This window comes from Canis aureus, chromosome 14 (assembly GCF_053574225.1).
Source record: "Canis aureus isolate CA01 chromosome 14, VMU_Caureus_v.1.0, whole genome shotgun sequence".
Lineage (NCBI taxonomy): Eukaryota > Metazoa > Chordata > Mammalia > Carnivora > Canidae > Canis > Canis aureus.
In genome coordinates this window covers 48,160,637-48,176,636 of record NC_135624.1, presented here as the reverse complement: position 1 = coordinate 48,176,636, position 16,000 = coordinate 48,160,637, and the positions used below count along the sequence as shown (strand labels likewise).

Here is a 16,000-nt window from a genome sequence, read left to right as displayed (position 1 = left end):
GACTGGTCCACAGTTGAATGATGAGTTGTTGTTGGCCAACCAGGACCTCAGCCTGTAAGCCTGGTCTTGGAGCCCTGACCCAGTTCTCCTTCCGCTCTTCCATACAACTGAGCCTGTTTTCATAGGGAACTTTGGAAACAAAGCTTAAACTCATGAGAATAAACTCCTTCCCTTCCCTTCTCTTCCTTTCTTCCTTTTCTCCCTTTTCCCCAAAGATGCTAAGGCATCCGGGAGCAGAGATTCAGACTCTGAAGGAGATAATATACTAGCTCAAGCACCTGACCCAGAGGAAGTCATAAATAGTAGTTCTTTTTCCCATTCCCTAACCTCAAGGAGCTTAGTGTCTCGAAAGGAAGAAAGACCTAAAATAACTGCAAAATAAGAAAACTGTGACACAGATTAATAATAAGGATATAATAGGGTGGGCGTGGGATTCAAGGTAGGATGTGGTATCAAGAAACCCTTGGGATAATGAGAGAAGACTTCACTGAGGAGATGCCCGTGCTGGGTTTTGGAGGGTGAATAAGAGCTCGCCAAGGCAGAGACGGCAGCCCAGATAGAAGGAAGAGCACACACCTGCAGATGGAGGCCCACAGCAGTCCAGCACCTCTAGGGAACTGAAAGTGATTTCAGCTCAGGTGAAGCACCAGAGTAAGGTGGGAAGTGTCTGTAAAAGGAAGTGGGGTTGGGGAGCAGATCCTGTCTCACACAACCTCGTATGGAAAGACCGCTCACAGGTTTCAAGCCGGAGACTGACGGGGGTCAGACCTGCATTTTGGAGAGCACCGTCCAGGGCAGTGCGGGGAAGGGCACACCGAGGACAGACCATTAAGAGGCAAGAGAGGAAGCCTAGAAGAAAGACGGTGGGGGCTCCACAAGGGCACACGGCGGCGGGGGTGAGGGGAGGGGAGAGATTTGAGAGAAGCAGTAGAATTGACTCGGCTTCGTGCCAAACAGATGCAGTAAATGAGAAAGACACAGTTGTGGGATGACTCCTGGATCCTGGCTTGGCAGATGGGGTGGCAGCCAGAAAGGGTGAGGCAGGGAGGAAGAGGAGCAGGTTTGGGCCTGGGCACTGCCGAGGCCAGACCCAGACAGGCTGAGCTTGAGGCCCCGGGGGCGGGGGGTTGGGGGGATGCTCTCACGTCTGCTGGGGAAGGATCCAGCAGGCAGTTGCACGTCTCCAAATGTGGGGATCTCCACACTTGAAGAGAAAACAGTTATCTGAGGCAGATGTTTTAAAGCCTCTTCTGATCTTTTTACGTGAAAGGCTGGGCCTGAACACAGGAGAAAGGGGGAATCCCAAAGGTTAGAGAGAGGGTGAATAAGGACCAAGTACACGAACCAATGCTTAAACCCAAGGCTGCGGATTCCCCGGTGCCCCGTGGTTGGAGCAAGCACCGGGCGATGCAGAGATCTCCCTGGGCTTCCCTCCTCCTAGAAGATACAGATCGATGCCCAGGCTGCCAACCTGGTCTCTCTCATCAGGGCACTGTGGTCCCATCCCACCAAATGCCAGTGAGGGGTCTGGAGGAACTGTCTTTCCTGCCCCTGAGGATGCTCGTCCATGCAGGGATTCCTCAGAGGGCCCAAGCAGGAGCTCCCAGAACCTCTCACGTAGCCGTGCACATCCCTTAGCCCCCCATCACCTGCTTTCCAGCAATCCTTCAGCAAGGGGGCAGACACCCTCTGGCTCCATCTCCACGGTACGCACGTAATAATGCCACGCAGTGTTTTTGCTATCTCAGGAAAGGGAAATATGAAATATCTACCTGGCAAAAGAAGTACCTCTTCCTTCAACCATAATAGCCAAATTCTTGATTGCTCCCAAATCGAAACTCACCCAAAGGGGTTAGGATCTGGCCCTGGGTGGGGGTGCCCACTCACTGCCCATCTGGAAACAAGCGAGACCTCTCCAAAAATCCAGTGGGTGAGGAACACGAGACTGCCAAAGGCAGCCCCTGCCAACCACCAGGCAGGTCTGGAGGCTGTGCCCTTGGCTGCCTCTCCAGGTCTTTTTCCCTCTGGTTTATTGCCGTCGCCATCTAGGATAAAAAACGGAAAAGAGTCAGTTATGGGGAAATTTACCCTCTACCTTTCACGGACTTTTAGCAAGTTAGGAGATGGCACCTGGCTTCCAGGAGCTTATTTCAGAAGGAAAGTTGAAACATGAAACTACAATACAGAGCAGAGCGGGCTGAGAAGCTAGTTGGCGGGAGAGACCATTCCAGGCGGGCTGGATCGGGAATGATAAGGGAGACCCAAGCATTCTGGAATTTCACAAGTGAAAACACAGCAAGTGGGGCGCCTGGGGGGCTCAGTCAGTTAAGCGTCTGCCTTTGGCTCCGGTTATGATCTCAAGGTCCTGGGATGGAGCCTCACATCAGGCTCTCTGCTCAAGGGGGAGTTTGCTTCTCCTTCTCCCCCTGCCCCTCCCTGTCACTTGAGCCCTCTCTCTGTCTGTCTCTCAAATAAATATATAAAATATTAAAAAGAGAGAGAAAGAAAGAAAATTCAGATTCAGCAAGTTATTTACTTCAAAAATAAATATTTTTATTTGAGCAAAAATATAGAGAGAAAAAGGGGCTGGTATGTTTGGGGAGCAGAGGCGTCCACAACCAGGATACCCGGCCGTGTCCTCCGCAGAACAGGGCTCTCACGTAACCTGCTATGTGCCCGGAGGAACAGCACTTACTGAGGGTCATGAACTCATTCCATCCTCACAACTCATGAGGCAGACTCTATCACTAGTCCCATTTTACAGATTTGAAAACTGAGGCCCAGAGGGAACAAGTCACTTGTCCAAGATCATGTTGCTGGTAAAGAGAGCTCAGACAAGACAGGTTCCAGTGCCTGTGGGCCTAACTGTACCATACTTCATGGGACTCTTTAACCGAAAGGTCTTCTCCTTCCATCGCAGCAATGACTTCAAGTACAAAAACCTAAGAATTGGGCAAACTGTGGGCAGAAGAATTTCTTTTTTTTTCTTTCAAAAAATTGTTTAAGATTTTATTTATTTATTCATGAGAGACACAGAGAGGCAGAGACACAGGCAGCAGGAGAAGCAGGCTCCCTGCAGGGAGCCCAGTGTGCGACTCAGGGATCACACCCTGAGCAGAAGAATTTCTTTGTAGGAACAGAGAACCTGTTGGGCAGATGCCCCGTGATACAGGTAATGCTCTCTGCAGGGTAGAAGAAAGCCCTCGGGTCTGCCTCTGGGGCTAGTAGCTGGACTTCACAAGGAGGAGGAAAGCCATTCCTGCTAATAAAAGAGTCAAAGGGCAGGAGCAGAGCTGGGAGCTGCAAGGGATGCTGGGGCGGGTGTGAAGACAGAGGAGGCCAGGCCGGGAGACTGAGCAGTCTTTAGGGAAAGAGAGCTCTAAACTAAATTTGCTCATCATCACTGTTGTGTCCTCCGGTGGGGGACTCCTCCCCCAGGCCCCACCTAAGCTTCGATTAAAACTACAAAAATGGGAAAAAAAAAAAAAGCTACAAAAATGCCTGGTGTGATCGGATATTCTGGGGAAACTGGTGAGGAGTCTGGAATTTTGTAAATGAGGCACAGGGCAAAAGCAGGAAGGGACCCACAACTGGGCTACATACATTTAAAACGGGAGAGAAAGAAGAAAACTCAAGTCAGAAAATGTTAAACGATACCCTGACGTTCAATCCTTATCAGGCTGTACCTGTGAAATCTGCCGCCTGAGTTGCCGCCTTTGGGTGTTACTGTTTCATAAAACACAAAGCATGTATTAGGGCGCCAGACTGCATCCTAAATGTTCTAATATTAATGTCCAATTTGCTTGCCCAGTGCCCCCTTATTCCCAATGCCCCGGTTTCATGCCAAAATTGGGGCCAGAGGGGGATTATACAAGCACTTTGTTCACGGTGAGCCAAAGCCTTCTACACTTCCATTAATCTGTGAGATTTCTCCTGGTGTGGACAAAAGAACAGTGACTCACTGAGACTTACACAAAAAGCCAGGTGCAAGTTAACCAGAATCTAGTAACACTTCGCCCTTTTTTTCAGAAGGATCTCAAGTTAACATATGGAGCAAACATCCAAGCTGGGTGTGTGTACATCTCTGGGAAAGCCAGCTCCAGAGGGAGACAGGGGACTTCAAAGGGGCTGTAAATATGCAAGATTTCCTTTCTTTTCAAGCTTCAGACTTGGAGCTGAAATATCTTCAGATTCCCAGGGCGCCTGGGTGGCTCGGTCTGTTAAGCCTCTGATTCTCGATTTTCAGCTCAGGTCCTGATCTCAGGATCCTGGGATCAAGGCCCCCCACCCCCCACCCACGTTTCTGCTTATCTGCCTCTGGCCTTCCCCTGCTTGTTCGCTTCTCTTTCTCAAATAAATTAATAAATAATCTAAATTTATAGATTTATATAAATAATTTATAATATATATATATATATATATATCCCAGAAAAGAAAATATATATACACACACACACACATGCACACAAGCCTAGATAGTTCTCACAGCCCTTGCTCACAACTAACTTCTCATAGGCTTAAGGGATATCCTGGGGTCAGGACAGAGGAAGAGATCTCTCTTCCTAGATGCAGGGTCTCATTCCGGGAAGCCCCATCCAGATGGAAAAGGGAGAAAGACAGAGCTGGGAGCCAGCTGGGAGTCTGAGGCCTGGTTTACCCTCCCACCCCACACGGATAGGAGCCAGAAATGGCTTTTTATTTTCACCCTCTGTTCTGGCAAGGAAAAGGTGCCTTCTGCTTAGATAGACTCCACTGGCTGTGCCGGTTTCAGAGGAAAAGGGAAACTCTCCCTATTTCAGAGGGAAAGAAAACTGAAAAGGAGAGAGCGTGCAGAAAGACTTTCTATCTTTTCAAGGTGTGTTGCGTTCAGATAAGAAAAGTAAACTATGCAAGAGAGCAAATTCCTAAATAAATTGGGCGTACCCTTACCTGTGCAAATGCGATCAAGTGTGGCTACGGTACTTAATGTCAGTATCACTCTATTGGACATCTGATAACTCCAGATTGGGTTTAGCGAAGTGTACCATATGCGGAGAACAAGGAGAAGAATCTGTCCTAAAATGAATCCCCAGATTCGGAGGAACCTGTAAGTACGAAAAATATGTTTAACGACTCCTTGATGGGGTTTCACGGTACTGTGTTCACAGTGAATTTCATAATTTCAGAGAACAAGGGTATGAAATAGTCCTGTGAGGAGTAATTTGCAGTAAGGAACATGCCTTAGTCTTTATAGCATCCACTACCCAGGCAACTTATGATTCCTTAAGTCTCGAAATATTATGGAGACTGATGGCAAGTATTCATGTTCTGATTTTGTGAAAAGGAAAAAAAAAGAGAGAGAGAGAGAGACTTTTACCAGCTACATGCAAAATGAATACTATCACTTGGAACTCCTGGTCCCAACTTCCCCGTCCGTAAGTGATCATACGTGTTTGTCTACGGGCGTAAGATACGAACCTTTGTCTACAGACATGAGATACCATACCTTTGCAGGCCACTTCCTGTCCACCACGTCACAGCCTGCACGATCAGCGAGGAAGACACACCAAGGGCAAGGACCACCAACCGAACCCTGGCATTCGAAGCCTGGAAGGAGGCTACGCTGCCTGCAAACGAACGAAGGAGAGCTAAACATTTCTAGCAACCGCGCACGGGAACTGCACCGTCGGCATTTGATAACTGTTGCGTCTGATGCCATCTTTACACTCAGGAAGACAAAGTTAATATAACATACACACGAGTTAATACATAATCTTTTTAAAAAATTTTTTGATGTCATTCATGACAACATAAAATCTACTACGTTAAAGTGTACAGTTCGATGATTTCTAATACACTCACGAAGTTGTGCAACTATTACCACTATCTAAAAAAGAAAAAAACCTATTACCACTATCTAGTTCCAGAACATTTTTGCCACCCCAAAAAAAAGAAATCTATACCCATTAACGGACGCTCCTTTTTCCTCCTCCCTTCTCCCCCAGCCCCGGGCAATCACTCATCTGCTTCCTGTCTGTATGGATTTTTCCCATTCTGAGCATTTTGTATAATGGAACCATGTAATATGCAGCCTTCTGTGACCGCTTCTTTCACTTAGCATAAGGTTCTCAAGGCTTCTCCATACTGTAGTACTTTGTTCCTTTTTATGGCTGAATAATATTCCACTATGGGGACAGAGTGCATTTTGTGCAGTCATTCATCAGGGATGGGAGTTTGGGTTGTTTCCATCCTTTGGCTATTAAGAATAAAGTTGCCGCAACCGTTTGCCTACAAGGTCGTATGTGAACCACTGTTTTCGTTTTTCTTGGGTCTACAACAAGGAGTGGTGCTGCTAGGTCAGGTGGTAACTCTGTTTAGCATTTTGAGGAGCTGCCAAACTGTTTTCCAAAGCGGCTGCACCACTCACATTCCTGCCAGCAATGTGTGAGGGTTCCAGATGCTCCACATCCTTGCCAACGCTCGTCGCTACCTTTTTGATTATAGCCATTCTAGTGGATCAAAATTTTTAAGGAAAGAAATAACCTAAACCAATAGGAGTATGAAGCAGTTTAATAGTTGAGTGCATAGTAATTTGCTGAAAATAGCTGAGGTTGGGACGCCTGGGTGGCTCAGCAGTTGAGCGCCTGCCTTTGGCTCAGGGAGTGATCCTGGAGACCCGGGATCGAGTCCCACATCAGGCTCCCTGCATGGAGCGTGCTTCTCCTTCTGCCTATGTCTCTGCCTCTCTGTATCTCTCATGAATAAATAAAATCTTAAAAAAAAAAAGAAAAGAAAAGGAAAGGAAAGGAAAGGAAAAAAAGAAAAGAAAGAAAAGAAAAGAAGAAAAGAAAAGAAAAGAAAAGAAAAGAAAAGAAAAGAAAAGAAAAGAAAAGAAAAGAAAAGAAAAGAAAAGAAAAGAAAGAAAAGAGGCGCCAGAGACGATAGCATGTAACACCGAGATCTTGTCCGGGGTTACATTAGGTACCTTAGGCCTCTTGAAACACCAAGTCGTTTCACTTCCATAGGAAGCATCTGAAAGGAGTTTGAAGGCAAAGCATGGCTTACATCAGCCTCTGCTTAACCTCAGCAAAGCTCGGTGGGCACCCAGAAGAGCACCTGGCCGACACCGCCTCTTCATCCTCATTTCTGTGTCGCTCTCCTACCCACGCTGTTTTCTCAAAATTGAGTCTACCTCTACTCAAGGTGATGGGTCTTCAAAGAGGAAGGAGGTGAAAGGAGAACAACAGGAAGCATCCCAAACACCACCCCCTCTCCCAGACTTAGTAATATCACATCCCTTACAGCGACCAGAAGTGGACTTAAATAATCAAAAACTGCCCCAGGGACTCTCAGTCCATAACTTTGTGGGTAAGGCTGGTACAAGCAGCACTGAGCAAAAGCAACTGGAAAGGGGCCGCAGATGAGACCATTCCCATAAAGCCAACCAGGGAATGGGATGAGAAAATGAAACTTGCAACACTCGGCCCCAGTAACTCAGAGAAGGATACTGCAAGCCCAGGGCAGTTTCACTCAGTTACTAGGGACTCAATTCAGGGTAGAATGTCTCATTTCTATTATTTCTGGAGCTGATGTTTTTCACAGCCGTTTGATGGGTCTTTCCATTCCTATGGAGACTGTCTTCACATATGGGGCATTTTTTCCCCCAGTGGTCTCTACCACTGTTCTTTCTGAGCCCAGGATCTTAAAACGCCAGAGTCCTGCATCCTTGTGGGTCTCCGCAGAACTCACTGCACTGACCTTGTTCTGCTTCCTCCAGGGGCTGGCCCATAGAAAAGCAGAGGCAATTTCCCAGTAATCCCTGCCACTGTTTCTGGGAAAAAAAAGTCAAATGACTGTTTCTGGAGAGAAGGAATATACAGCGTGGTTCATGAACAAACGCCACTTGGAAACCACTCAGAGAAGCCAAGTGCATTAGAGCAGAAGGGCAAGACATCCAGAGTTCTCAGCCACGGAGTCAACCCCAGTGGGGTCTAGTGTTTCTGTTTAGAAAACATGTTTCTTCCGTGACCCCACCCTCTTACATTTTTACTACCGGTGCCTCTTCAGGGATTCCCAATATTTATTAATATGGACACTCTCAATTCTTTGCAATAGTAAGTGTACATTTAAAATTCTTTTTTTAAATTTTTTTTATTTATTTATGATAGTCACAGAGAGAGAAAGAGAGAGAGGTAGAGACACAGGCAGAGGGAGAAGCAGGCTCCATGCACCGGGAGCCCGATGTGGGATTCGATCCCGGGTCTCCAGGATCGCGCCCTGGGCCAAAGGCAGGCGCCAAACCGCTGCGCCACCCAGGGATCCCATACATTTAAAATTCTTAATTGCTAAAAACAAAAAAAACCCACAATTTTTCCTTTCTTTTTTTTTTAAACCCACAATTTTTCATTGCTAGTTTTCAGCAATGTAACATTCTCAAATTCAGAATTCAAAAGATACCAAGGTATATGTCGTTAAGTTTCCCTTTCATGCCTGTGTCTAGCTAGATACCATATTCAAGCAATTAAAATGCTATGGTTTTTTAATCCTTCTAAAGCTATTTAATGCATGTTCAATTAGATATTAAATATATTTCCATCTAAACTTTCTTACACAGATGTTAGCATCTGCGCACAGTTTAGTGCATCTTTGGCTTTCACTTAACATATTTGAAAGAACATCCCATTTCCTTAGATAAGTAATGTCTCATTCTTTTATGTAGCTGCACAGTATTCTATAGTATTCCAAGTTTCAAAACCATAATTTACTTAACCTATCCTATATACATGACATTTAGGTTATTTCTTATCTTGTGATTATAAATATTGTTGCAATGATTAAATAACCTTGTATTTTCACCCTTTTAACATGCATGTGAGTATATCCGTAGGCTATATTCCTAGAAGTGGAATTTCTGAGCAAAAGAGAATGTATATACCTTTGTAATTTTGATAAATGCTGCTAAATTATTATTGGCAGAAGTTGTGCCAATTTATATTCCCACCAGCAATGTCTGAGCGCCTGCTTTCCCATCCTTGTAATACAGTGTTACTTGATTTTGTTCTTTGGCAATCCAGTACATGAAGCTACATACAAATATATGTGTGTTATTTGTATTCATTGTAATTTTTTTAAGAATCAATTATATTTCCTTTCCAATAAACTGATTGTATTCCTTGTTCTGTTATCTATTGAGCTATTGGTCTTTTTTATTACTGATTTATAAGAACTCTGTATGTTAGTGAAATTAGCTCTTTGACTAAGAGTTGCAAGTATCTCTCCTAATTCGTTGCTTGACTTTGCTCACTATATAGCACTCATCATGCATAATTTTCCTCTTTTCATGCAGTAGCTTTCAACAATTTTTAATGGTTTCTGACTTGTATGTCATAGGTGGAAAAAGAACACAAAATGTTCAAGAGTTGGCCTGTTCTTCTTCATTTCAGTGAATTTTTTTTTTTTTTTTAGGCTTTCCAATCTGACAGAAAAGTTAGAAATGTAAAAGACGTGGTCTAGCCTTCCAGCTCCACTAAAACTCTCTCAGGTAGTTGTAAGAGAAAGAGGAATCTTGTTTCATTTCATCATTTAACATTCAAAGAACAGTCTACATATTTTCACTTGCTTTCCCCCCCCCCAAAAAAATCCTTAAAGAAGCACTTTTAGGGGCACCTGGGTGCCCTGGCTCAGTCGGTTAAGCATCTGCCTTAGGCTCAGGTCATGGTCCCAGGTCCTGGGATCGAGCCCCATGTTGGGCTGCCTGCTCAATGGGGAGCCTGCTTCTCCCTCTCCCTCTGCCCCTACCCTCTGCTCGTGCTCACACTCATTCTCTCTCTCACACACACACACAGATGAATAAAATCCTTAAAAAAAAAAAAAAAGAAGAAGAAGCACTTTTAAATCTTACCCACAGTAATTAACCGCAACAGGATTAGCATCCACCTCTTGTTAGCCAATTTCCAGAAAGGAGTAAGTATGAGGAATATTGGAGAAAGAAATGCTATGCCAAAACCTTCAAGCCCAGTGAGTTCTAGAGTTTGCAGGGGAAAGTAATAGATCATTGGTCCCAGGCCATGGCAGAGAGACCAAGAAACATATCCTAGGGGGAGAAAAAAAAAAAAAGTTTAAGGAGCAAGTGTAAATGTGTCCTTGTTACAAACAGATATCCTGCCACTGTACCCCTTCTGGCTGGTCCGCCCTCCTTCACCGTTCTGACCTCAACCGGCTTCCACTACAAAATTCCCCTCCTTCCCACACCAGCAGTGCAGTGTCCCAGGAGGAGCATGGGGCCTGCTGTGGTGAGTCCCTTGACACCCCGCTTATTCCTTTAAGCTTGTTCACACCCGCAAGCTCAGCCTTCCCTTGAAACCTCTTGATCTGGATCATCTGGGTTGAACTGGATTTTCTGTTAGGACCCTAACTGATGAAATGTCTTTATCTAAGTCAGCCTTTCTATAAAGAGCAACATCATGAGAATCAAAAAGAGAAACAAAGAGGGGTGCCTGGCTGGCTTAGCTGGAGGAACATGCGACTCTTGCTCTCTCTGGTTGTGGGTTCAAGCCCCGCGGTGGGTGGAAGAAGGAAAGGGAAGGGAAGGAAGGGAAGGGAAGGGAAGGGAAGGGAAGGGAAGGGAAGGGAAGGGAAGGGAAGGGAAGGGAAGGGAAGGGAAGGGAAGGGAAGGGAGAAAGAGACAAACAGCAGGATTCAACTCTTCCTCCCACTCCAGACCACACCCCAAGGCAGGTTAGTTAGGCAACAATCATTTTATCTTAAGTGGATTTTTTAAACCTAACCTTAGGAGACAGTATAGGGTAGTGAAAGACCTAGAACTGAAGTCAGGCTCACCTCTGCCAACTACTGACGGTAGGATCCTCTACAGGAACGATAATGAACTAATGGGCACTTACGTGGTGCCAGCCCTTGTGCTAAATATTTACAGAGATCGTCCTTCTTATTCCTCATCCAACTCATGTTCTGTGAAATGGACACTTTTTGCCCCCCTCTTACAAACGTGAAAACAAAAAACTTCTGAGATTTCCCAATAGAATAGCCCAAGGTGGAAAGAGGAGCTCGCGGCAAGAGCGAACCTCCACCCGGGGAGTCTGGCTGCGCGGGGAGCTGTGTAACCACCTGCATAGTAACCCGCTCCCCCCCCCCCCGCCCCTTCTCAGCCCAACTTCCTTAAGCAACAGAGTAGCTCTTTCAGGGACCTCACAGGGCTGTGAGCACGAAGTGCGACGGAGGGCCCAGCACCCGGCACCCTAGGTACTTGCTGAATGTGACTCACTTTACGCCCCTGTACTTAGAAGACACGTTCCGAGCCAGGGATAAAAAGGGGGGGAGGGGGGAGGACGCTTCTGAACATCAGCAGCTTCCAAGGGCAGCCCGGGTGGCCCAGCGGTGTAGCGCCGCCTGCAGCCCAGGCCGTGACCCTGGAGTCCCGGGATAGAGACCCACGTCGGGCTCCTGCATGGAGCCTGCTCCTCCCTCTGTCTGTCTCTGCCCCACCACACCCCCTCTCTCATGAATAAATAAATAAAATCGTAAAAAAAAAAAATATATATATATATATATATATATCAGCAGCTTGCAGAAAATCTTTAGGAAGGAGCCTCTCCGGGCCAAAGGAATGCTTCCCAATGACCCCCTAGATTACAGCCTGCTCCCAAACGTGTGTCTGGGAATTCCGATTCTAATGCTCCGGGTCCGGCACGAGCCCACCCGCAGTCGTTCTCGGGGCCTCTTCGCGGGGCCGCTGGGGGCGCCGCCGCGGGGGCCTGGGCGGGTTAGGGACGCCCCGCGCACCTGCGCCCCGGGCCGCCCCCGCGCTTAGGGCCCCCGCGCTGAGGCTCAGCAGCCTGGAGGTCTGGGGGGCGGGGGCGGGGCCTCCACGCGGACAGCCGGGCGCATCACTGCCCCCGCCCCCATCCTCAATCTAAGTCTTGGCTGCTGCTTTTTTTGCTTTTTTTTTTTTTTTTTAATTCTTGGCTTGGGCGCCACAAGTTTCCAGGGCACTCGCCTGCGGCCCGCTGTGCTCCCTCCCGGCCCCCGCGCGAGCGCCGGCGGCCTCGACTTACCCAGGAGGCTCTCCAGGAGCAGCTCTCGCCACAGCCCGGCCATGGCCGCGCGTGCCCGCCCCGCCGTGCGCTGGGAGCCCCAGCCGGGCCGGGCCGGGGTGGGGTGGGGTGGGGTGGGGTGGGGCCCCCGCCGCCGCCCCCGCCCCCGCCCCCGCCCAGCCCGCGCCGCCTCCCGGGGCCTCGGAGCCCGCCGTCGGGCCCAGCCCGGGGAGGGGCGCGGCGCGCGCTGCGAGCGGGAGGGGGCCCCAGGACCTTGGCGTCGGCGCCGCCGGAGCCCGCTGCGCCCTCTCAGCTCCGCGCTAAGCAGGCGGCGCCCCCCCTCCCCCAGGGCGCTGCGACCATTCTAGGGGCGCCCAGATTTTCGTGGCTTTTAGAGACGTCGCAGCCCTTGCTCAGGGGAGAGAAAATAGCTGATGGGAGGGCACCGTGTTGCCCTCCTGACTCCATGAAAGACGATGTTGGAGAGTGAGGACGCGGGGGAGACGCGCGCATCCCGGGGGAGCCGACGAGCGAGGCCCGCGGTGCGCCCTCAAATATTACCACACCCCGGGGAGCCCTGACATTTTTTTTTTGGAACCTTCTGAAATCAGTTTATTTTAATTCGCTTTAATTTTTTTAAATTTTTATTTATTCATGAGAGGCAGAGACAGAAATTTTTTTTTGGAACCTTCTGAAAGCAGTTTATTTTAATTCGCTTTATTTTTCTGTTTTTTAAGATTTTATTTATTTATTCATGAGAGACACAGAGAAAGAGAGAGGCAGAGACACAGGCAGAGGGAGAAGCAGGCTCCATGCAGGGAGCCCGACGCAGGACTCGATCCTGGGTATCCAGGGTCAGGACCTGAGCCAAAGGCAGGTGCTCAACTTCTGAGCCACCCGGGTGCCCTCGCTTTATTTTTTTAGAAGAGCTTATCGTTGATTGATCACTTCCAGAAAGCTTGTTCTGAAATGGAACAGTGATGAGTTGCCTCAAAGTGTAAGAATCGCTTAAGTGCAATTGTTGCTCCAAGTCCCCAGCGGTTTTGAGCCAAGAGTTCCAAGCCACTCACTTACTAGCACCCTGTCACAAGGACAGCGTATAGATCAATGGGCCAGAACTGAGAGTCCAAACCCTCTCCATTGGGATCAGGTAATTTTCAATAAACTTGCCAAGACGATTAGGCAAGGGGGAAAGGATGGTCTTCAACAAATGGTTCTAGAACAAGTGGATGTTCACCTGAAAAAGAATAAAGTAGAACCCCCATCTCACACAATATGCAAAAATTAGCTCTAAATGGATCAAAGACCTAACTGAAAGACGTAAAACTATAAAACTTGGAGAAGAAAACATAAGAGCATATCTTCAGGATATTCAGTTAGGCAGTGGGCTTTTAGAAATGACACCCAAAGCCCAAGTGACAAAAGACATAAGAGATAAACTGGGTCTCATCAAAATTAAAAGTTCTGTGCTTTGGGGCAGCCCGGGTGGCTCAGAGGTTTAGCGCCGCCTTCAGCCCAGGGCGTGACCCCAGGGTCCCAGGATTGAGTCCCACGTCCGGCTCCCTGCATGGAGCCTGCTTCTCCCTCTACCTGTGTCTCTGCCTCTCTCTCTGTGTCTCTCATGAATAAATAAATAAAATCTTTTTTAAAAAATAAAAACAAACAAAAAAAGTTCTGTGCTTTAAAGGACACTATCAAAAAAGCAAAAAAAAAAAAAAAGGTGCACATCCTGTGAGACAGATTTTCAAATTGTACATCTGGTAAGGAACCGGTATTCAGAATACACATTTAAAAATACCGGGCAGCCCAGGTGGCTCAGCGGTTTAGCGCCGCCTTCAGCCCAGGGCCTGGTCCTGGAGACCCGGGATCAAGTCCCAAGTCGGGCTCCCTGCCTGGTGCCTGCTTCTCCCTCTGCCTGTGTCTCTGCCTCTCTCTCTCTCTCTCTGTCTCTCATGAATAAATAAATAAAATCTAAAAATAAAATAAAAATACTAGTCAACAGTAACCAATTTAAAGACAAACAAGATTTGATAGACCTTTCTCCGAAGAACATATACAAGTAGCCAATAAGCACAAAGACTATTCAGATCAGTTCATTAGGGAAGTGCAAATCAGAAGCACAATGAAATACCACTTCACACTCACTAAGTGGGCTCTAATTAAGAGGTCAGACAGTCACAACTGTTAGCAACGATTGGCAGAAAGTGGAACCCTTCTACATTGCTGGTGGGAATGCAAAATGGAGTAGCCACTTTGGAAAATAGTCTGGTAATTCCTCAAATGATTAAGGAATAGAGTTACCATACGACCTAGCAGTACCCCTGGGTGAGTCTATAGACCCCAGAGAAATGAAAACATGCGGAATTTGTACACACATGTTCGTAGAAGCAGTGTTTCTAATAGCCAAAAAGTGGAAATGACCCAAACGTGCACCAGCTGATGAATGGATAGACAAGGAGTGGTATATCCATACACTGGAGTATTACTGAGCCATGAAAAAGGAATGAGGTACTGATACGTGCCTCACCATGGATGAAGCTTGAAAACATTACGCTAAGTAAAAGAAGCCCATCACAGCACAAATCACACATCGTGCAATTTCATTTAAATGAAATTTTCCAAATAGGCAAATTTAAAGTGACCAAGAGTCAACTGGGGGCTTAGGGCTGGGGGACAAGTGGCAGGGGACAGGGAATTAATGGGTATCCAGTTTCTTTCAAGGGGGGATGAAATGTTCTAAAATTAGATTATAGCTGTGCTTGCACAACTCTGTGAATATACTACAAATATTGCATTACACATGGTAAAAGGGTGAATTATGGGTGTGTAGATTATATCTCAAGAAGACAGTTTTTAAAATGCATTCCGGTTATATTTTGTAAAAACATTTTGGCTCTGCTCCAGTCATTTAGTATTGGCCGTCCTTCCCCATGTGAAGGACTTGAATGAATATCAACATCAAACACTGCATTTTCCATCCACTTTGCCCACATTCATTTATTTTTCATGCACCCAGATGAAAAGCATCCTATTTAGTGCCGTGAGTGCTGCGTAGGTGCTCTGTAAAATGTGTCCTGTCCAAAGCTAAGTTCTAGGGAAAATTGTGCTTCTATTAAGGATGCATCGTGTTTTTTCTTCACTGAGAGCTGTTTAGTCTTAGTATATTTTTTTTCTCAGGATGCTCAGGTGGCTCAGTGAGTATCTGCCTTCAGGTCGTGATCCTGGGGTCCTGGGATCGAGTCCCACATCAAGCCCCCCTGCAGGGAGCCTGCTTCTCCCCCTGCCTGTGTCTCTGCCTCTCTCTGTGTGTCTCTCATGAATAAATAAATAAATCTTTTTAAATATATATATATTTTTTCTCTTTAACCATTTGATCACAGCTAACTTCAAGGGAGTCTGGAAAAAAAGCAGTCTAGCTGTGAACCCAAAAAGGAAAGAATCCAAGTTGTGGTGAGCAGCTGTCTCTGCTATAAACACCTACTTTATACATAGTTGTTTTGAGGTTTAAATAGATTGAGTACTAAGGCGCTCCGAACATTGCCTGTGGTATTTACAGCATTTAGTAAGTGATAACTTGTCTGTCCCTTCATAATATTTGACCGTATGCTAAGCATATTGTAGGTGAGTACTTGTTTGGCCATTACGTCAATAGCTCTCCATTCTGAGCTCATTTTAATTGCCTTCTCTAGGCATTCTCTAATTCATTCTGACTTTTTTCCAATTGCAGAGAGAAGAATGGCATTAGATCCCAGGGAGAATTTCATCAGAGGTTGGTTTGTTTGTTTGTCTGTTTTAATTAAGATTTTGTTTATTTGTCAGAGAGAGAAAGAGAGAGCACAAGCAGGAGGAGCAACAAACAGAGGGACAGAGAGAAGCAGGCTCTCTGCAAAGCAGGGAGCCCGACGTGGGGCTCGATTCCAGGACCCTGGGATCATGACCCGAGCCAAAGGCAAATGCTTAACCGACTGACC

General features: G+C 46.8%; 1 protein-coding gene across 2 annotated transcripts in view; it reads right to left on the bottom strand.

Moving 5' to 3' along the window:
• The window catches only part of CWH43 (cell wall biogenesis 43 C-terminal homolog), a 60,673-nt gene extending 48,538 nt beyond the window's left edge, over positions 1 to 12,135 (bottom strand). Inside the window, exons 1-5 of one of the 2 annotated variants that reach the window (XM_077847967.1) lie at positions 12,051 to 12,135; positions 9,881 to 10,072; positions 5,486 to 5,606; positions 4,930 to 5,084; positions 1,844 to 2,045 (exon numbers count right to left, since the gene is read on the bottom strand). In XM_077847967.1, coding sequence (XP_077704093.1) covers positions 1,844 to 2,045; positions 4,930 to 5,084; positions 5,486 to 5,606; positions 9,881 to 10,072; positions 12,051 to 12,093 — 713 coding nt within the window. In that variant the 5' untranslated portion in view covers positions 12,094 to 12,135. The remainder of the gene's footprint in view (positions 1 to 1,843; positions 2,046 to 4,929; positions 5,085 to 5,485; positions 5,607 to 9,880; positions 10,073 to 12,050) is intronic. The other variant, XM_077847968.1, reaches the window with a different exon arrangement.
• Positions 12,136 to 16,000: the final 3,865 nt, after the last annotated feature.